General features: G+C 37.4%; 1 protein-coding gene across 3 annotated transcripts in view; it reads left to right on the plus strand.

Moving 5' to 3' along the window:
* The first annotated feature begins 6,951 nt into the window (after positions 1-6,951).
* LOC133882062 (MADS-box protein JOINTLESS-like) overlaps positions 6,952-23,915 on the plus strand; it is a 154,115-nt gene continuing 137,151 nt past the window's right edge. The window contains exons 1-2 of one of the 3 annotated variants that reach the window (XM_062321163.1): positions 6,952-7,072; positions 7,788-7,998. In XM_062321163.1, coding sequence (XP_062177147.1) covers positions 7,817-7,998 — 182 coding nt within the window. In that variant the 5' untranslated portion in view covers positions 6,952-7,072; positions 7,788-7,816. Of the gene's footprint in view, positions 7,130-7,154; positions 7,346-7,787; positions 7,999-23,915 lie in introns of those variants that run through there. The other 2 variants (XM_062321164.1, XM_062321166.1) reach the window with 2 other exon arrangements.

Here is a 23,915-nt window from a genome sequence, read left to right on the forward strand (position 1 = left end):
AATTATCTAAAAAAAATTTAGCTAATCGGCTGAAACCCCTTCTTCACAAAATTATGGGACAAACTAAATCTACTTTAATCAAAGGTAGATCTATTCATGACAATACAATCATGGCACATGAGATTTATCATACCATGAATTAATTGGACATGAAAAGGCCTTTGACTTTATGGAGTGGCCATTTCTTTTGAAATTCTTTCATTGCTCGGTTTTCATTCCAAATGGATTAATTGGATTGAACAGTATATCACAACCACCTTTTCAATCTTATTAAATGGGTCACCCTTTGGCAAGTTGACAACAAGGAGAGCACTAAGGCAGGGAGATCCTGTATACTACAAATTTTTTCTTATTTTTGGACGGTTCAAAACCATTCAGAACTAGGTGAAAACCGTCTTGAATCAATTTCTGACTGTTTATTCTGGACAGTTTGAAACGTATCATTCTTCCTCCTCATTATCGGGGAATTCTTTGCTACATTGATAAAATTATATAGTAGCATCTGCAATCCCTGGATTTACCATGTCAATTTTTTTCCTACCAAATCATTTTGTCATCAAATTGACTCCATTCTAAAGAGGTTTTGGTGGGATTGCTAGGAGGGAAAAAAAAAAAAAAACACAATCTCATTCCAATGTCTTTGAGTAGAATCTATAGGTGGCTTAGGAATGAGTTCTATGGCCAGCCAAAATAAAGCATTGCTTGCAAAACTTGGGTGAAAATTGTTGAGGGGAGAAGATCTTCATTGGACGAATGCTCTCAAGAAGAAATATCTGAAGAATTCCAATCTGTTGGCTGTTAAACCTTCCCCATAAGCTTCTTTGTTGTGGAAAGGTATCATCAAGGTTAATCAACATGTAAAAAAAAGGTACATGCTATGCGATTGGGGATGGGGAAAAAGTCAGCATGCATTTGGTTCGACCCTTGGATCGATCCCTTTCAAGCTAGCTGCCAACCCTCATTTAAATTCCCTTCTTCAAATTAAGGTTTCTAATTTTATAATTCCTAAAAGTAGAAGTTGGGATGTAAATAGATTAAATTAAGTTTTTTTATGTTGAGTAAGTAAGCCTAATTCAGAATCTTCATCTAAGTCTGTTGTTACTGTGCACAACAATAATGAGTAATATGGAATGAAAATAAAGAAAGCAAGAGAAAATCAAGACACAAATTTACATGGTTCGGCAATGTGCCTGCGTCCACAGAAGTACGGTTATATTCAATAATGATTTAGGGTTACAACATAACATATTTATAATAAAACACTACTGTACGATAGATATGAAAAATCCTAAAATATCATGTACCGTGTCACGATGCTTTGCCAACTAGCTACTATATTAATATTCTCGTATTACTCTCTATATCCAAGTGAATATGAGCCACTTGTTCCAACAAAGTCATTCTCCAACACAAGACACTTGGATATGGACTCCAACACCTTCGAGTCAAATTTCTGCCAAGTTTGCTCATGAGTTAAACCTAAATAAATCTCAATTTCAAGATGGGCCTCTTCTACTTGAAGAATGAATAAAGTTGTGGAGTCTCAAAATACAACACATATTAAAGCACATGCTTTGGAAGGGAGCTTGGGATATTCTCACAATAAGAGCAAAGTTGGCTAAGTTTATTCCATCCAATGACAAGGAGGTTTGGTTCAACACATTTTTTTTGGGGTGTGATATTGTAGCGCCCCCAACTTTAATTAACTTCTAATTAAGTCTGGGTACTACTAATAACCCTCTTAACTGAGTTTTACAGTGGAAAAAAAATTAGGTGTGTATCATTCTCCTGTAGAGTAGCGTAGGCTCCCTATATATATATACTTGTAATAAAACAGCCAACATGAACATCATAATTTTAAACTAGAGCATTTACTGGATCATCAAAGCATAGGTTCACTATAATAATATCGCGTTAATATATCCATATAACTATCACAACAATCGGTCATAGTTGATGTCATACATCAAATTTTATCGAACTTATCATTTAAATACAAGTATAGTCTACTAGAGATAACTAATAAGCGCTGAATGTTGCACATTCAAACCCCTTAACTTATATATATTAATTCTTTAGCATTGTTATTTGTTTGATTTTGTGTCGTTTTATTGTTTTCAGGTTTTAAATAAAGATGTAATTAATTCCATTAATTTTTGGCTTAGAACACACTTTGAAAAGACCTAGAAGATATTGGTAAGTTTAACTAATCATAATGAAAGACTTATATGATGTCGTTAAGTTTAATCAAATTAAAGAAATGATTAAATCGGAATTTATCCACTAAGAGTCAAAATCGGATTGGATTCAAATTTAGATTCTGCACATCTCTAAGTGTTTTGATCATAACTTTTGGCTCAGATATCGGATTTCAATGAAATTGGTGGCGTTAGAAAGCTAATAAAACATAAAACAAATATGTTAGAAATAGATATTTCCTAATTCAAAATTTTATTATGCCAAAATCGCCCAGCAATAGAAGACCGTAAATCTTGACGAATTTGGAATCATTTTCCTACTTGGATTTAATTTCAATCTCCTACTTGGACTAGGAGACTAAGTTTCAATTTTTCTTAGATTTCTAGGGCTTTTAGGTCTCTCTTAACCTCTATAAATAGGCCTTTAAACGTTGAAGAAAGACACATTGCTACTTAGAGTAAATTCAAAGAAAAACTTCTTGAAGGTTTGAAGAGTTGAAGAGAAGTAATCATAGCAGTAGGCCATTGTAGCAGTGTCATGAGTGGCTAAAAACCTTTGTAGAGTATTGATGTAGCCCTATCTAAGCACAATGGTTTGATCGTATTTTAATGTAGAGAATTTTAGTTTATGCATATTGGTTGTATAATTATGAGAATTGCTACAATTTGATATTGTTCTTCATCTTTTAATGCAATTGTTCTTCAATTCATAATCAATATTGGTATAATTATTCTCTTGTCTGAAAAAGCTTTTTACCTTTATTAAACTCAAATCATTCTTATTTTGTGTGATTATAAGAATGATGATTATACAACGGATTTAATTGATATATGATCAAGAAGATTAGATAGGCCGTGCCTAGGGAAGACGGATCGTACTACACCCTAGTTTCATGTAATTTAGGTAGACGATTCGTACCAACCGAAGATGGGTTATGCTATTCCATTGATTGTATGTATTCTAGTAAAGACGTAACTAATCTATACCTAGGAAAAACGGGTCGTACCACATCTTAGTAGTTAGGTGGACGATTCATGCCAATCGAAAATGGATTATACTTATGCTTTAATAAGGTAATTTTTTGTTTATTTATAACACGCATAGAATGAATTTCTCTAATTAAATATGATTAACCATTAATGTGCGGATAACAGTGAAATCAATACTCTACTCTTTCTCTCTCTTATATTTCAATTCTCTTTTACGTATATTTTATGCACTTTAATTAATCACAAATTCAACAATCTTTTATTTAGTTTTTTTTTTTTTAATCTTCATAAACTTGATAACAATACCCATATAGTCTTTGAGGTTCGACATCCTCTTTATAGCTTTATCCTACAAGGACTCGTCTTGTAGCGAGTGGTTATTTATTATTGATATATTTTGGTAAATAAAAGACCACATTAATAACATAAGTAAAACATAAGATGAAGCATCAAGTCTATCCAATGAGCTTGTAACATAGCACTAGGAATATCAAGAGAGGGTCATCTAGCTTTTATGACGTGCTCGTCTAGGATTGCCATCTAAAGGCGCAGCATCTCCACGAAGTCCATGAATGTCAACCTTAGAATTGAGCACGTTTGCACTATGGTCTAAGAATGGTTAGGCTATAAAGCAATGTTGCTTTACAGGTGAAAACATACAATGTAAATCTACGACTTAGTGAGTAATCACGCGTGAAACATTTCAATATGGAATGAACTCAATTTTTATAAAACATTTGAGGATATCACACATCATCATGCATCAAGAGTTTCCAATAGATAAATAAGGCAGAAAATTATGATGTTGAATGATATAAATAAATACTAATACATGTGTGTACCATAGTCAGAACCATTATTTATATTACCTATATGTACCCATAACATTTTTACGGTGAGGTTTGCGCATCCCAAAAGACATTTGGTACAACCTCAATACCCTAAGCATTGCATATAGAGAGATATCACTAGTTGCTTGACCGAGTCTGACCCTAGGTGATCTACGCAACTAGTGATACTTGAATTGCGGTGACCTCGCCTGTAGGAGGTTCTACTGGTCATAGTAGTCCTCGAATCTAGGGTAAACTCTTTCATCACACAACTAGGCCATAGGGTCAAGTCTATATAAACTGATATGCACATACACTAGATTCTACACTACATTTAAAAAAAAAAATTCATGTGAGTTTGCACAACTTGCTCGTAAAAATCCTTAACAAATCCTTCTCCAAAATTAAGCTTTTACTCATTTATCTGCGAAATATCCTATCGTTAGTTGGGTTTTTAAGGTGTAAATCCTAGTTTAGCACTTAAAACTCTAGGTTTTTTTTTTTTTTTTTTTTTTTTTTTTTTTTTTTTTTTTTTTGCATTTTGTTTGGTACCATTAGAACGATACTTGAGCACTCCACGAATGATATATATCATTAGAATGACATTTTATGAACAGTGTTGGAACGGTCAACACTGCCAAAACGGTATCCTAACCATTCAAACGGTTATTTTACATCGTCTGAATGATATGCTTTCCTAATTGAACCCACATGGTATATCGTTTGAACAGTATTTCCCTACAGTTAGAATGATCTTAGATTGATTTTTCACAAAGTATTTTTCAGACCCATTTTCCTAATTTCAACCTTAACTGTTGTCTCTTATTTATCTCTTCACCCTTGTTAAGGTGTTCTCAATTCTAGTTTAGAACGTGATATTACATATATTATTAGAATCATTTTGAGACAATCTAATTGGCCTCTCAACATTCATGCTTTTGAGAATTTCCCAATTAGTAATTGGATAAAGTTTATCATTAATCCTTCAAAATATCTCTCCATCCAAAAAAAAAAAAAAAAAAAAAAACTCACAATTTTCAAATATTTGCCATTATTGTCATGGACATGATCTGGTTCACTAGAAACTAGGTTGTGTATAATTCTTACCAAGTGGACATCTCTTCTTTTATTAAGCAGATTAAGTAACTGTTAACTCTCATGAGTTAGCTTGTGAGAACTCGACCCCTGTGGAAAAAGAAAGTCCTTCTCTGTTATACTGGTTGTCATTAGAAATGATAAATGAGAGATATTGACTGTTTGCACAGAAAGAATCACCAGTTCCACGGAAGTAAATGTAGGTGAAGCAAAAGTCGCTCTACTTGCATCAAAATTAGTGACTTCTTATGCAGGATGGAGTCAGACAATTTAATTGGAGGGGCTATATATATATTTGTTGAAGTAGGGGTTAATATATATATATAAAGCCAAATTTTAAGTAAATTAAATATAATCTAGTTTTTATATTTTTATTATTTCCTTCAAATTAAAAATTAATAAGCAAAATTGAAAAGAAAGTTTTTTTTTTTTTTTTTTTTTTTTTTTTTTTTTTTTTAAAAAAAAAAAAAAGGTAAGGAAAACCGCTGTCCAAAGATTCAGAAAATGAAAAAAAATAAAAATGTTTCAGTTTCTTTATTGAAATTAAAAAATTTTAGTTGGATGAATTGTGTGCTTCTCGGCGTTCTCGCAACTTGGATGACATAGCTCTTGAAACTAATATTTCCTTGCTCATTTTGTTAGAACAGTTTACTCTAACTAACACAGTAGCCCACTAACTGTTATACAAAACATATTATATTCTACACAAAACACATTCTGCTAAACGCAACACAAAACAAATAAAACGCATATCATCTAGACTTTTGTAAACCCCATATTACGTTATCTTTGTCACACATCCTTAAGAAATTGAGCTTTGCCAAGTGTGTGACTCCTCGAGTCATCACCTGTCTTCTTCCAATGCACTGCTTTACTAAACCTCTTTCATTTACTTTAAACAAAATATATGCAACCCATGAAATATTAAAAGAAAAAGTTTTGACAATAAAGCTAACGTTCCAAATGAGATTAAACCAGTTGAAGAGATGATAAATGAGAAAGGGCCAAAGAGCCAAAACAATTTCTTACTAGGGATCAATAGGAAAAAAAAAAAAAAAAAAAAACCTTATTTTTTTTACCTTCATTTTTTCTTCTTAAGAGTTATAGGGGGGGGGGGGGGGGGGGGAGGAGGAGGGGGGCATGGCCCTACCGGCCCCCCTTTCCCTCCTTCGCTGTTCTTATGGCAATTTTCCTCTTATTTTGGAAGGGGACTTTTGATATTGTCTTTATGGCTATCAGCAATTCCTCTCTTATTTCAGATTGACAAATTACTCCAATAATGCAGGATATCACTTCAGTTTGGGAAGCTCCCAAAATAGGGAAGAAAACAAACACTTTAGCTCATGTTGTGACCCAAGTCAAGGGTGGCTCCCAATAGTTTTGGCCTTAATTGCTTCTTTCCCTTTCCTCTTTCTCATGTATATTTAAGGAAAAAGAAAAAAGAAAAATCGTGAATGGTGGGTTGTGGGGGACATGACAGGTACCAGGGTACAAACATGTCATAATTTCTGTCCACTGATGCAGCCTGGCGTGTACGGAAAGCAAACCTCACCCATATAAAATAACCAATAAAAATCATGCACTTTATTAAGATTGCAGATACACAAATGCCCATTGCCCATTAAGTTCCGTTCCCAATTTATCACCAACTCATATTCAATGTTGTAAAATTGCAGATATGCCCTCGGCGTGGCCAAAAAAGGAACCCTGATCTTTCTTTCTTTATTTAGGATTTTCTCCCAAAAAAAAAAAAAAAGGTTTTATATTATGTCTATCTCAGTCATTCTCTTTCTCTCTCCCTATCTTAGAAAACTTAGGGTGGCAGAATGCCATTGGTGGCCTAGTGTCTGGTTCTGTGGGAGAGATGTCAACAAGCCCTACAAACGACAAGAAAAAAAAATAGCCAGTGAAGCTAGAAATTCAGGCCATTCCCTATATCTCCGACCACCACTTGGATTGGTAGGGTTCGTTGTATTCACTTCCTTCTTCACTCCGGCAGTGATTCTGAAAACTAGGGTTGGTTTTTGAGATTCTTGCCTAAATTTGGAAAGTGCGGCTCTTTATCCTGTTTAAAGCAAAACCCACCTTTCCTTTTTTCCTCTATTCTTTCTCTGCATACCAGTTTCTCTCTCTCTCTCTCTCTCTCTCTCTCTCTCCCAATCAAAGAATGCTTAATCGCTAGAAGACTGGTGGAATATCTGCTAAATTAATTGATTGTTGTTGGAAGGATAGGTTATATTTTATCTTATTTTTCCTTCTTTTGTTGAGAGAGCAAGTGCAGTTTGATTCTTCATTTTTCTTAAAACATCTTTCTTCTATCTATTATCCTCTCTATATTAAGTTATATGTACTCTTTCTCTTTGTGAAAAAACTGGTTTAATTACTCTCGCACTTTAATTTTGTGTAAAGGCGAATTCTTTTCTTTTCCTTCTTTTTTTTTTTTTTTTAATTCTTTTTTTCTGATGTTCTGATTTTCTACATGATTCACATTAAATTAGGTTCTCCCTTTCTATATCTTTCATGCATAGGAGTTTGAATTTGCTCTCTAGCTCTGAGATACTGGTTTGATCTGATTCTTTGATCGAAAACACTTGTGAAGGATAATTATTCCTCTTTTGTAGTAAAAAGTATAGTTTTGATTTCGGACTGAGAATTTGGTTGGTTTGATGTAAAGGGGCCGTCGGATTATTTTTTGGAGCAAAAATGACGAGGAGGAAAATCCAGATAAAAAAGATCGAGAGCACGACGGCAAGGCAGGTGACTTTCTCCAAGAGGAGGAGGGGGCTGTTTAAGAAGGCTTTGGAGCTCTCAACTCTCTGCGACTCTGAATTAGCTCTCATAGTCTTTTCTTCCACCGGAAAGCTCTTTGACTACGCCAGCTCAAGGTTTCTCTCTTTCACTCGCATCTTTCTACTTACACAAACACATTTTTTCTATATATATATATATATACCTTAATACCTATCGTTTTATTCATGCATTTTCCAATGGTTTTATCATTTCTTGAGAGCGAGAGAGAGAAAGAGAGCCAAAAGGTCAAAACAAAGATCCAAATCAAACAACAAGACTGAACAAACCTAAAGAGCGGCTGAATTAAAAAATGTACTAAAGAGAAGTTAATGACACCTTGAAGGGTTTAATGTAACCTATTTGACTATTCACTGTAATCAACGTTTCCTTTCATTCCTAACCATCTTTGTGTGTTTGCTCTTCTTCCTAATTGAATCCGCTTTTATTGTCCACCTTTTGATATGGTGACAGCATTTATATAAGGATGTCTTCATAAAATATAGCGTGTACGTACGTACCCAAATGAATGACACGGTGCACTAATTTAGGAATATATTTTGGGATTAAAACAGTTAATGTAGAAGTGCAAAGCACATGAATGACATGATGAACTTGTTATCATGAAGCCACAAACCGTGTTGTCTTGTTGATATCCTCAGTCCTATATATATATATATATATATATATATAATATTGTATAGTCATATCTACATGTTCATATCAACTTGATATAATAGTAATGCTATTATACTAACAAAATAGCACCTTTAGATCGACTTGCTTTGTGAATGTATGGAGAAACTAAGTTCTAGTTGAGATTGTTAACTTGATTGAGAAGAAAGAACCACATCATTCCACTTAATTATGAATCAGGATGAACCACCAATAACGTACATGAGTAAAATGTACAACAAATGAGTACTAGCTATCACATTGTGAAGTAGTCCAAATTAATATAATACTTGCAAAATTAAGAATTTATAAGTTAGTTGTTTAGAATTGTACTGTTTTGTTTGGGAGAGAAATTTATTTCATGAGCTTGCTTATTTGGTTGTCCGGATAGCATATTCACTAGTCTCCCAGAGCAGAAAAGCTAATCCATCTCCGCGCTAAATTGTTTACTGCTTCGACTAGTATTGCTTTTCCTTGTATTGTCTATGATGCATATCATGTACTATAGGAAAATCCTACTCTAATTGAATGGAATCACCACTAGGATATCTTAATTAAGAACAAAAAAACATCCTTCTATTCTAGTTGAACGCCCGTGCACTAACTGAAGTGGAATCAAGCTGCATTTGTCAGACTAACTGCCAACACTTTGCTTTGTGACGTCGTGTACGTTAAGGTTGATCCCATATTTTATAAGTCGTGATCGAACTAAAGTATATATATAGAATGGTGTGATTCTCTTGAAGTACTGATAAACTATTAAATAGAGTATAACATGCATTAATTTCTATTCATGTAGACCGCCTGATCATGACCGAGTCCCATACATATGAGTTCAAACACCACAAAAACATATCACGTACAGCTTTTAGCAACGCGCGGCTGATCAAAATGTTTCTAAAAACTGTGAAACTATAATTATATTTTTAGGAGTAATACTAAAAGGAAGACCCATGTCCTGTTTGAGTCATCCCAAAATTAATGTAGCTTTTAAAATCATCATTAGATATGTAATAAATTACTATTAAATTTTGATCCAATGGTGATTTTCAAAGTTAACATCAATTTTGGGAGGACTCCTTATAGCTTTACTCTATCTTTAGTAGTTTGCTAATTAAAAACCGTTCCCATACATGTAGAATATTGCTTACAAGAATCATTCAATTTTTTACTAAATAAGCTAGGCAATGGGCTTACCTTCTTGACTATGGACAGCATCGATAAGACTCGATCAAATTATTAGAAGCATCACAATCTACTTCAAAAACAACAAAAATTGGGAAAGCAAGAACTGGAGCCTCACTCACCCTTCTTTTCTTAAGACCTTCAAAACTTTTTTGAGCTTCTTCGATTCACTTGAAAACTCTTTCTTTTCAGCAATTAGATATAGTTGCATTAATAGTGCTGAAAATTCAGATAAAACAACAATAAAAAAGAAACTAACTCACGAGAACTTTGGATATTATGAATAGATTTTGGAACAGGCCGACTTGTGATTGCTTCCACCTTTCTTGAATCCATCTTAATTCCCTCACTAGAGATCCCAAAACCCAAGAACACTAGACTAGTTGTGCGAAAGTTTCACATCTTCAAGTTTGTATGATAAAACTTTTGTTCTCTTGAAGCTTCTCAAAAATTTGCCAAAAATGCAGCAAGTGTTGATCTATCTGCTTGCTGTACATCTAGATATCATCAAAGTGAACAATAAAAAATAACCGAATAAAATGTTTAAGGAGATGATTCATAGGGCACATAAAAGTAACAGAACCATTAAAAAGTTTGAATGCATGGTATCATCATCCACTCGTAAACCCCATCACTAGTCTTGAAAGTGGTATTTTACTCATCCTCGCGTCTCATTTGAATTTGAGGATACCCACTTCGAAGATCAATCTTTGGAAAAAAATAATAGTACCGTGCAATTGGTAAAGTGATGAAAGACATGCATGCGGTCCCCACTAAAAAAAATAAAAATAAATAGTTTTTATTTATTAATTTTATAATCTTTTCCTTTTTAGGATTAGGTTTACTATTGCTACTAGGAATATGTTTACTATTACTACTAGGATTAGGTTTACTTTCTCTACAAGTATTTCTCTTCTATAAATAGGCTTGCTTATTATGTAAAACTAAGCCATTGAATTATTATCAAATCAGAGAATTCTCTCTCAAATACTCTGTGGAGTTTTATCTTTCTTTTAGCCTACGGGCTTGTTTTATCTTTTTGGATTGAAGATGAAAACGCTTCTCCTTGCAGAATCAAAGACGCTGCTCTTTGGTTAGTTACCTTAGTCTTCCGCTAGGTCAGTTGGTATCAAAGCGGGCTTTATCCTAGTCATGACCAATCAGTGCTACGGTGACAATCCCCTTAACAACTTTGTTCGTGACAGAGAGGCTCCTTGGAGAGTCGAAGTCCAAGAGCTCCAGTAGATCCAGCAAATGATGCAACATGAGATGTGCAAGATGCGGGAGATGAAGGAGTGCATGCACGTAGGTCCTAATCGTAATCACAGGGACAATAATGCCCATGATGAAGATGGGATTCGAGTGAGGCCAATTCCTCACCAACTACCTGCACTCATAAACCAACTACTGGCCTATGATGATCTTAGTGATGATGAAGACTTTGCTAAAATAGTGTTAAGATGGGACGTTGGGGTTGAGCGAAGGGATGGATTACGTAGGGGCACCGGTCGTGGCGTCGCAGGATTCAGAGGCTATGAGCACGGTGACTTTAGCCAGATGGGGAACGTCTATGAAGGCGCCGGCTATCGGGACGCTTATGGAGAGCAATCCAGACGTAAGGATCACAGTAGGGAGGAATCCCATGAATACCGAATGAAGATTGACCTGAGAAACTCACTTTTGTATCCATGATAAGAGGCAACTCACTTTTGTCCCCATTTTCCTCTAGAGAAACAAGGGCATAGTATAAGTAGACTCCACTAAGGCCTTTTCAACTTAGGCTTTTGACAACAAATTATTTCCCTCCCTTTTAGGAGGCTTGGGACAACTCTCCATTTTATTAAACCCTAAAACATTTTGTTTATTTACTTATTTTTATTTCTTAAGTAAGAAACCAATCTCATTAAAAGCGTAAGGCACTCCTTATTACATTGGGAAGTGTACAAAGGAAACACCTAATTAGAACAAGAAAAGCTAGCAAGAAAGTCATCAAAACTAAACGACAAAGAGTGCACATAAGCTGTGTGTAGTCCAAAGATACAACGTAAGATAAAACGAGGATAAAATCTCCTTCAAGATACTTTCAAAATCCTCAAAGCTTCTATTGTTCATTTTTTCTATAAACACCAAAAGAGGAAAATAAGCTCCATTTTCCACACCGCATCACTCCTTGACCTTCCAGAGGACCACCACCAAGCAAGCAAGTTGATAACCCGTCTGGGAATTACACAAGACATCCCAAAACGACTGAAAAGAGTACTCCACAAAGCTAAAGTCATGTCGTAGTGAAGAAGAAGATGATTCATGAACTCCCCAATCTTCTTACACATATCGCATCTATTTATAATGATAACATGCCGCTTCCCAAAATTGTCCAGGGTGAAGATCTTGCCAAGAGCCGCTGACCATGCAAAAAAGGCCGACCTTGAAGAAGCTTGAGTGTGTCAAACACTTTTCCAAGGAAAACGACTACCCCAAGAGCAAGCCAAGGTGTAAAAGAAGGACTTGACGTTGAACAAACATTTTTTGGAGGAGACCCACCACCTAGTCTTCGCTACCTCTTCTCACTTTAACTAAATGCAACGCCTAGAGAAAGGAAGTAAAAACATTCACCTCCTAATCGTGAGCTTCCCTAGTAAAGCTCATGTTCCACTGGTTGGAACCGCAAAAAAATTCCAAATTATCCACAACAGAGGTGTCCTTCACACAAGCAAATACTGAATAAAGCTGAAAAAATGATGCAGGACATGCGGTCCCCACTAAAAAAAATATAAATAAATAAATATTTTTTATTTGTTTGATTTATAATCTTTTCCTATTTTAGGATGAGGTTTACTATTGTTACTAGGATTAAATTTACTATTACTACTAGGATTAGGTTTACTTTCTCTACATTGATGCTGTATATGGCTTAAAGGTTAACTTGGCCAAATCAGTTTTGGTTCTTGTGGGCAATGTGGATAATGTGGCTAAGTTGGCTGACATCTTCAACTGCAAGACTTCCTCTTTGCCTCTAAAGTATCTTGGTATGCCGCTAGGGGTGTGTTTCAAGAATAATTGTATTTGGGATGACATTGTGGAAAAGATGAAGCGCTGGTTGGCCAGTTGGAAAAGATTGTATTTGTCTAAAGGCGACAAGGTTACCCTTATCAATAGCACCCTTTCCAATCTACCTAAGGACTTATCTCTCTTCCCCAGTCCTGTTAGCGTGGCCAATTGAACTGAGAAGCTCCAAAGAGACTTTTTATGGGGAGGGTTAGGCAAAGAATTTAAAAATCACCTGGTTAGCTAGGTCAAGGTTTGCACTCTGATCTCTGAGGAAGGGTTGGGGATCAAAACTTTGAGGGTATTCAATTGCGCTCTGCTAGGTCAATGGTTGTGGGATTGAGAATGATGCGGGGTGGAGGGTAGTGGTGGATTTGAAATAGGGCAGCTTATGGGTCGGGTGGTGCTATCTTGAGCCAGTAAGAGCCTTTGGGGTGGGTGTTTGGAAGAACATCAGAAAAGGTTAAGATTCTTTCTCAAGCTTTAATAGATTTGTTGTAAGGGAAGGAACCAAGATTAGCTTTAGGCTTGATTTTTGGTGTGGGGAGATGGCTCTTAAGATAGCTTTTCCAGCCTTATTTGGTATTGCTCGTGTGAAGGATGACTCTGTTGCAGATAATTTAGAGCTTTTGGGTGGTTCCATCCACTGGAACGTGAACTTTACTAGGGAGGCTCATGATTGAGAGGTTGACGTTTTTGCTTCCTTTCTCCAGGCGTTGCATTCACTTATATAGTGCATAGAGGTAGCAAAGACAAGATGTGGTGGGTCTCCTCTAAAATATGTTTGTTCAAGGTCAAATCCTTCTTTTACTCCTTCAAGGGAGACCCTTTTTTATGTGGTCAGTGGTACTTGGCAAGATCCTTAACTTGGATAATGTCAGGAAGTGGCATGTTATTATGATAAATTGATGGGGAGTCCATGAATCATCTTCTTCTTCATTGCAACATGGCTTCTGCTTTGTAGAGTACTCTCTTCAGTCGTTTCAGGATGTCTTAGGTTATGCCAAGACTGGTTATCGACTTGCTTGATTCTTGGTGGTCCCCTAGAAGGCCAATGAGTGTTGTGGTGTGGAAAATGACGCATATTTGCCTCTTTTGGTTTTTATGGAGGGAAATGAATAATAAGAGCTTTGAGGATTTGGAAAGTACTTCGAAGGAAATTTTATCCTCGTTTTACCATACGTTGTACATTTGGACCGCGGCTTATGTGCACCATTTGTCGTTTAGTTTTTGATGACTTTCTTGCTTGCTTTTCTCTTTCTATTTAGGTATTTTTTTTTTGTATACTCCAAGTGTACTAAGGGGCGCCTTACGCTTTTAATGAGATTGATTTCTTACTTTAAAAAAATAAAAAAATAAAAAAAAAATCTATGTGCAGAATTATCCAGCACATGATCTGGAGCTAGCAGTTGTTTTTGCTCTCAAGATCTGGAGACACTATTTGTATGGAGAAAGGTGTGAGATTTATACGGTCATAAGAGCCTCAAATACTTTTTCACTCATAAGGAATTGAACATGCAACAGGGGAGATGACTAGAATTGATCAAGGACTACAACTACTAGATCAATTGTCACCTAGAAAAGGCTAACGTGGTAGCAAACACTTTGAACATAAATTCTATCAGAGGAATAGCTTCTTTGGGGATTACCCAGCTGCGACTGATTATGGAATTCGAGAAGTTTAGGTTAGAGATTGTAGTAGAGGGAAGGCTTGTGTTTTTGGTAGGCCTAGTACGTCGCCGACAATGCAATCGACGAGGATTGATGTCGACAACGCAATCGGTGACATCGTCGACAACGACGAAAATCCCAACCTCAAAAACCTTAACTTCACCGATGAAATAGGCGAGAAGCAACCAAATTTGACCCTGAATTTCCCTTCCCAAATGTGAGTTTCATAAATTGTTTTCAATTGATTTAGAGTTTCGATTCATTTAAAAAAAAAAAGTTGGTTTAGGGTTTGAAATTGTGGGTTTCAATTGGCTTGGCCAATTCTAGTGAGAGCTTGAGTTCTCTGTTGATGGCCGATTCTAGTGAAATTGTAGTGTTTGATGGTGTAATTTTGAGATTTTGGTTCTGTGGGTAGCCGATTGTGGTGGGATTGTTTCTGGTTGAAAATTTGATGTTCATACAGTTAAATTGGTTGGCGTTAAAACTAATAAAAACAATATATAATCAAAATAGAGAAGTATTTAAAGAGTTTGCTATAGAAAGTTTTTCAAAAATGGGAGATAAAATCAAAAATGTAAATTGTTTGGGTTAAATTTGAAGAAAATTTTGGAGAGCTTGATACAGATGCTCTAATGGTCATATTTATGAATACGAGAATGTACGATCATATTAGAATTTCAGAACATTTCTATTTAGATGCTAAGAAAACATAGGAAAAAGCCACACTGCTAGCTAAAACAACCTAAGACCTAAAAAACCGTAAGATTTAAAAATATATATCAATTTTCTCATCAAGCCATTACTCAGCAATCACCATTACAAAGGAGAGGACTGAAGAGAATGGGTAGTGTGGGAGAGAAACGAAAGAAAAATATTAAAAGGGAGAGAGAAAACGAATTTAATGATATTTTAATCATTTGGTGAGTATTGTTCACTCACCAAAGCTTTTTGGTTATAGTAGTGAGGTTACTGGAGTGTCTTTTTGTGTGTTTTCACCAAATTGTCTCACCAAAACAGCTTTATAGTTATTTTGGTGAGGCTGCTAGGAATACTCTTAACACGTCCCCATTTCCCTAGCTCTTCATCTTCTCTGCTCAGAAAAAATCTCGCCTTTTCTTTCTCTCACGACCTCCTCTCTCTCCCAAAAATGTCTCACCTTCCAAACCCAAAGGCTTCGATTCTGGTTTGATTGGACCTGAGAACAAGTACCACTCCACCATGTGTTGGTGGCTCGGGTACTTGAGCAGCATCATTTCATCAACTAGTCTACCACCACGATCCATAGAAGGGTGCTCGATGACGCCATGATTGAACCTCCAGATTGGTTTTTAGATCTGGTTTTTTTCTGAAATTGATCTATCTTTTTTCGTCAGTATCGCCCTCCAACGTGCTTGTCCACTATCTTCTCCAGCCTTCCAGCTTCCCGTTGCCGCCTTTCTCGCTCCGATCAGCCTCCAACAGGTAGGCGTGTGCATCTCAAGCACTCTAGCAAGTGGATCACACTCGCAGACGCGTGGCATGTTGTCTCTCGTTTGTTTGCTGAGAAAAAAAGAAAATCCAGGTTGTTATTGGTACAAAAGTTTGAGTGGGAAATGTGGGATCTAGGTTTTGGTTTTTTCTTTTTCTTTTTTTCTTTTGCTTTGTTTCTTTTTTTATTCTCTCTCTCTCTCTCTCTCTCTCTCTCTCTCTCTCTCTCTCTCTCTCTCTCTCTCTCTCTCTCTCTCTCTCTCTCTCTCGCTTGCTGCTAGTCTAGGTCTAGGCTTTTATCAAGCTCTATGATCTCTAGCATTAACAGGTTTTTGGCTTCTACTTGATTATCCTATTTTCAATTTATCGAAAAAAAGTTATCATGTTTTTAGAGATTAATCATGCCATTTGTGTGAATTTTCCTTAAGTCATAGTTTTTAGCGCTTATATTGGGATATTGTTTGCTGTTTGGTTGCTGAGAAAATATCAGCAACAATTTCCTTAAAAATTATTTATTTTGATTCAAGTCGTTTAAATTTAAACGACATAAATTAGTAGACGTTGTTTCCTTTCAAAGAAAAGGGGGGGTCAAAAAATTTTCTCAGCCCGAGGGTACGCGACCTACGACAAACGACGTGAACTAGTGTGTGTGCATGTGTTTGTTTTTTTTTCCTTGTAGTGTCGTTATTATTGCTACGTAGGTGTCTCAACCAAACAATAATAACTTGTCGCTCTTCTTTTAGCCTCTAAGTTATGATGACAAGAACTTCACAGGGAAGATATCACCTAACTTAGTCAAGTGTGTACCATTATCTAGATTCGATGTGATTCCTAAGTAACTCTAAGGCAGCGTGTTCATTCTCAATGCAATCACATCTTAAAGTAAACACCATCTGTAGGGAGCAAGACACTCAAGGGTCAAGACGAGGTGCTTACCTTACATTACTATAGACGAACAATAGAGGCTGTGAGACTCAACTCTTGAATCTCTCTCCCACTTGATATTTTAAAAGAATGGGGTTTCTTAAAACAATTTTGATCTAACTCATGGTTCTTGATTTGAATTGAAATCCTTATCATATTTGGAATCCTAGTCAAATTAGGAAAACTAAATCCAGTCAAAGTCCTATTCAAAGCAGGAATTCTAATCTCATTAGTAATCTTATTTGAAATAGAAGTCCAAGTCCCGGTCATACTAGGTGTTCTAGTCCCGATGGGAATCTTAGTCATACTAGGAATCCTTGTTGGACTTGGGTCTTTTAAATCTTAATCATAATATTGGAATCCATATGTAACTAGGGTTTAGTTATTCTAATCATATTTTTTTTTATAAGTAAAGTATATTCAAAAAGTGTAAAGGGGCGCAACCCATAGTACACAGGACGTATACATGAAGCCCTTAATTTAAAGAAAAAAGAGAACACCTATCTATAAATTCAAAATAAGAACACTCATGCATAAATTGAATTTTCTCTCTCCACATAAACAACGTTTGTAGCATCATTTTCTTCAAGTTCATCAAATCAGTCTCACAATCTTCAAAACAGCGTGCATTTCGTTCCCTCCATACACACCACATCAAACACAATGGAGCCATGCGCCAAATTGGTATCAAAGTCCGATTACCCTTTTGCCCCCTCCAACTCCCCAACATATCTTTCACTGATTGCAGCATTACACACGCCACCCCAAATATTTGCAGAATTGTCCTCCACAATTCTATAGCAACCATACAATGCAAAAACAAATGGTCAATAGACTCTCCAGAATGCTTACACATATAGCACCACTCCATCACAATAATGTTTCTCTTTCGTAAATTATCCAAAGTTAAGATTTTCCCTAAAGTTGCTGTCCACACAAAGAATGCCACTCTCGGGGGGACCTAAACTTTCCAAATACTTTTCCACGGAAAAGAAGACTGAATAGGACTAGATAAAACCTTATAGTAAGACTTCACCTGAAAAGATTTCTTTCGCACTGGAATCCAACACATTTTATCCTCTCCCTCACTTCTAATTTTAAGAGTGTACAACATCTCAAAAAATCTACTAACCGCTTCCACCTCCCAATCATGAACTGGCCGAGAAAACAAAATATTCCACAGAATTGTGCCATTTTGGCTCTGCATATTCTCCTCCACCCAAGCATCCTTGCCTCTAGCAATGAGAAACAATTATGGAAAAAGAGTCTTCAAAGGAATCTCCCCACACCACACATCATGCCAAAATAGAACTTTAGAACCATACCTGATCTCATATCTCACATGAGCTGCAAAAGCATCCCATCCCCTCCTAATACTCTTCCAAACTCCAAACCCAAAAGATCCCCCAACCTCCTTAGAGCACCAACCACCCCCTATACTTCCATATTTGGAATCCACCACCTTTCTCCACAGAGCATCCCTCTCCAAAGCATATTTCCATAACCATTTACCCATCAAAGTTTTATTGAACATAACCATATTTCTCACTCCTAGTCCCCCCGAAACCTTTGAAGAACAAATCGTACGCCAATTAATCAAATGAAATTTAAATTCATCTCCAATACCACCCCAAAGGAAGTCTTTCTGAAGTTTTTCCAAACGATTTGCCACTCCCACTGGAATAGGGAAAACTTGAAAGAATACTATTAATCAAAGTTAACCTCTCACCCTTAGATAAATACAACCTCTTCCAACCCGCTAATCTCGCTTCCATCTTCTCAATAACGCTATTCCACATATGAGCGTCTTTATACTTAGCACCCAACGGCAGACCCAAATACTTTAACGGAAGTGAGGTCACACCACACCCAATAATACTAGCCAACTCCTCCACATCCCCTACCTCACCTACCGGAACCATCTCAGATTTAGACAAATTAATTCTCAAGCCCGAAGCTGCTTCAAAACAAAGCAGCAAACACCTCAAGTCTCGGATTTGGTCATCAATAGGATCACAAAAAATATCAACGTATCATCTGCAAATAAAAGATGGGATACCATCATAGCATCTTGCGTACTCGATCCCACTGAGAATCCGATAGGTGCCCACTAACCACCGTCGCATATATCATCCGATTGAAAGCCTCCATCACCAACACAAACAAAAGCGGAGACAAAGGATCCCCTTGTCGAAGACCCCGTGAGCTAAGAAAAAACCCTGAAGGCGACCCATTGATATTTATGGAAAAACAAACAGTAGAAATACAATGAGCAATCCAGTCACGCCATCTCGCCCCAAAATCGCATCTCTTCAAAACATAAAGCAGAAACTCCCAACTTACATGATCATACGCCTTCTCCAAATCCAACTTACAAATAATGCCCGGAGTTCCAGATCGAATCCTGCTATCCACGCATTCATCTGCCACCAAAACAGAATCCAATATTTGCCTCCCCTTGATAAAAGCAGTCTGAGAATGGGAAACTACCTTTCTCAACACCGACTTCAACCTATTTTCCAGGACCTTTGAGATGATTTTGTACATTCCACCTATTAAACTGATAGGTCGAAAATCCTTGATATCCATCGCTCCAGCTTTCTTTGGAATCAGCGACACAAAGGTAGCGTTAAGGCTCTTTTTAAACTTTCCACTGGTTTAAAACTCCTTTAACACCGCAATAATATCAGTCTTCAAGATCTCCCAACACTTCTGAAAAAATGCCATAGTAAAACCATCAGGCTCAGGAGCCTTATCGCCTTTGAAATTCTGAATTACCGCCCAAATTTCATCTTCCTCAAACTCAAACTCACATTCCATCCGTATTCTATCCTCTTTATCAATGGAAAGAAAAGATAAATCATCTGCCCTTGGTCTACACTGATATTGCTCACTGTACAGCTTTTTATAGAACTCCACAATGTGATCTTGGATAACTGTCCTATCATCAGTCAATTGTCCATCCACCACTAGAGCCTCAATCGTATTATGTCTTCTATGAGAGTTAGCTAGACAGTGGAAGAATTTGGTATTACTGTCACCCTCTTTTATCCATAATGCCTAGATTTCTGTCTCCAACTCACTTCTTCAAGAAGAACATGCCGCTCTAAGTTTCTAGAAAACTCTTCTCTCTTGAACTTTTCTTTTTCAGATAACAGCCTATCCTCTGCGATCAAATCCAACTCACGCAGACCCTTCTCCAGTTTCTTTTTATGAAACCCTACATTCCCAAACACCTTCTCATTCCATTGTTTAAGATCAGTTTTCAATGCTTTTGACTTTCTGGCAAACACAAAGCTAGACGTACCTTCATACATATAAGATCCCCACCATCTCTTCACCTACTCCTCAAATCTTTCCGCTTCCAACCACATATTTTCAAATTTAAACGACCCCCTACCACGTCTCCCGACTCCACAATCCAAAAGCAGAGGATAATGATCCGAAAGAATACAAGGAAGATGTCTTTGAGACACATTTGGAAAATATTCCTCCCATTTTGTAGATAGCAAAAATCGATCAATTCTGGACCAAGTGCGGCAATTTGACCAAGTGGATCTCCCCCCAACTAAAGGAATATCGATGAGACCCTGTTCAAAAATAAACTCAGAAAACTCAAACCATAGCCTGAGATGATCTCGCTTCCCCCCCTCTTTCACTCGGAGACCGAACGATGTTAAAATTCCCCCCCTATACACCAAGGCATCTCCCAAATATTCCTCAAACTTGCCAATTCATCCCAAAGCCCTCTTCTATCACCATCATCATTAGGTCCATAAACACCCGCAAAACCCCAATCAAAATTTATTGTCACACTACGGAATGTACAAGCTACCACATACCTCCCCACATATTCTTCAACCTTCTCAACTACTTTTCTATCCCACATTAACAAGATGCCTCCCGAAGCCTTTCTAGAACCCAAATACACCCAATCCACATAAACACAACCCCAAACACTATAGACCACCTCCCTACTACTTACCTCCATTTTTGTCTCTTGTAAACACACAATATCTACCTTCCATTCCCTCAACAACTCCCTAATCTTTGATCTTTTCTCGAGCTCATTCATGCCTCGTACATTCTATGAAATTATCTTTGGCTTCAACATTAACAATTGCCAACCCTCCCCTTCCTAGTTAACCTAGACGATTGACCTCTTTTCCCATCACAATTCACCGAACATTCTAACCTCTTCACTTCACGTTGTCCACAATTCCCAAATTTAGCCCTCAAATTATTGTCGTGCCTCACCCTATCGGAATATCGATGTGCTTCAATATCATTGAACAAATCCATCAACTTATCTTCAAAGCCTAGACAAGACATTCCTACAACTTTACAAAAACCTTTAACTCTCTCAATCACCCATTCTGTGGACATAGGGTCATCTCCTAATTGTTCCTCCAAAACTGCCAACGGTTGTATATCCAGCATCTCACTTCCCTGAATAACATCATCTGCCCGAGTCACCAAAGCTAAAATATTATCTCCCTCACCCTCCTCCTGTAATTCATTTTCACACCCTAATTCAGCCACTTCCCCATTAATTCCTTGCACTTTTAATCCCTTGCTTGGGGATTCTATCTCTCCCAAACCAAAATCAATTTCTGCCTTCCTCGGTGTTTCACTCTCTTGATCACCCTCATCCCTATCCTACCCTACACCAACATTCTTTTTTTTTTTTTTTTGATAAGTAATTTAAAATTCAATAAAAAGCGCAGAGGGGCGCAACCCTAATACACGGGAAGTATACAAGAGAGCCCCTAAACGGGAGGAACAACTAATAAATTAAGAAAGTCTACAAAAGTAGAAACACCTAGGTGGCAAAGATGGGGTGCTATCCATAGATATAGCGTGTTAAGAAGACGCTTCCTTAATACTACCATTACAGTCTCGACATCTTCAAAAAGCCTCGCATTCCGCTCCCTCCAAATGCTCCACAAAACATAGTGAGGAACTAAACGCCAAACATTCTTTGCTAGGCCATGCCCTCGAGAAGCACCCCAAGTAGTCAACAAACCCAGCACCGATTGTGGCATGACCCATTCAATTCCAAATAAAGAAAACATAAAACTCCAAAGCTCACGGGCGGTGTCGCAATGAAGTAACAGATGATCAATAGACACCCCCTTCTTTTTACACATACAACACCACTCAATAACCACAATATTCCTCTTTCGCAGATTATCATGAGTCAAAATTTTACCTAAAGCTGCAGACCATACAAAGAACGCCACCCTTGTCGGAGCCTTAGCACACCAAATATTCTTCCACGGGAATGATGGACCTTCTTTCCTACTAAGTGCTTCATAATATGACCTTACTTCAAAATAGCTCCTTGTAGAGAGGTTCCAAACTAACTTGTCACCCTCTCCTTGTCGAATTGGAGTGGAGTACAACCGCTCGAAGAAAGAGAGCACCATCTCCAACTCCCAGTCCTGGAATTGCCGCGTAAAGAGAACATTCCAATGAATATTGCCATTATGAACAGCCATATTATCTACCACCATTGCCGCTTTGTTCCTCACAAGACTATATAGAACTGGAAAACAAAGCTTCAACGATCTCTCCCCACACCACCGATCATGCCAGAAACTGATATATGACCCATCCCCTACCACAAACCGAACATAATTGCAAAACTTCTGCCACCCTTTCCTGATATATTTCCAAACCCCTACTCCATAGGAACCTGACACCTTAATAGAGCACCACCCACCCTTTAGGCTCCCAAATTTGGCGTCAATCACCAAACGCCATAAAGCCTCTCTCTCCCTACCATATCTCCACAACCATTTACCCAAAAGAGCTTGGTTAAACTGGGTGAGGTTGTGAACTCCCAACCCACCTGAATGCAACGGAGTACAAATCCTGTTCCATTTCACTAAATGAAATTTGGCCTCATCCCCTATGCCACCCCATAGGAAATCCCTCTGGATTTTTTCAAAACGATTAGCCACCCTCAAAGGAATATGGAACAGCGACAAGAGATACGTGGGGAGATTGGACAGCGTGCTCTTAATAAGAGTCAACCGTCCGCCCTTTGACAAATACATACGCTTCCAACCAGCCAGCTTCCTTTCCATTTTCTCAACCACCCCTTTCCAAGTAAGAACGGACTTGTAAGAAGCACCCAAAGGCATACCCAAATACGTCATAGGCAAAGATCCAACCCGACAACCCATAAGTTGGGCCAACCCTTCAACATCCTCCACCTCACCAATAGGAACAATTTCTGATTTTCCTAAATTGATCCTTAATCCCGAAACTGCCTCAAAAAAAAGAAAAATGCACCTCAGATGTCGAATTTGTTCTTCTTGCGCTCCACAAAAAATCAACGTATCATCAGCAAACAATAAATGATTCACTACTATTGCCTCTGACTCTCTATGTCCCACAGTAAAGCCTGTCATCGAACCCTGCTCCACCGCAGCAGCCAGCATCCGGCTCAAAGCCTCCATAACCACCACAAATAATAAAGGCGACAGAGGATCACCTTGTCGCAACCCGCGAGAGCTAGTAAAGAAACCAGCCGGAGTTCCATTGACAAGGATGGAGAATCTCACCGTAGAGATACAAAAATGAATCCAAGCTCTCCATTTCTCCCCAAAGCCACAACGTTGTAATAAGTAAAGTAAGAAGTCCCAATTCACATGATCATAGGCCTTTTCCAAATCCAACTTACACAACAACCCAGAATCCCCTGAACGGATTTGACTATCCACACATTCATTAGCAATAAGCACTAAATCCAAGATTTGTCGACCACCAATGAACGCATTTTGGGTGTTTGAAATAATCTTACCCAAAACTGATTTAAACCTGTTCGCAAGGACTTTGGAAATAATCTTGTAAATTCCTCCAATAAGACTGATAGGCCGAAAGTCACTCACATCCACAGCATCATTCTTCTTTGGAATCAGAGAGACAAAAGTAGCATTGAAACTCTTTTCAAACTTGCCTCGAGAGTGAAAATCTGCAAAAACAGCCATAATGTCATGCTTTAAGATATCCCAACACTTCTGAAAAAAAGCCATAGAGA

Source organism: Alnus glutinosa, chromosome 11, assembly GCF_958979055.1.
Source record: "Alnus glutinosa chromosome 11, dhAlnGlut1.1, whole genome shotgun sequence".
NCBI classification, from domain to species: Eukaryota; Viridiplantae; Streptophyta; class Magnoliopsida; order Fagales; family Betulaceae; genus Alnus; species Alnus glutinosa.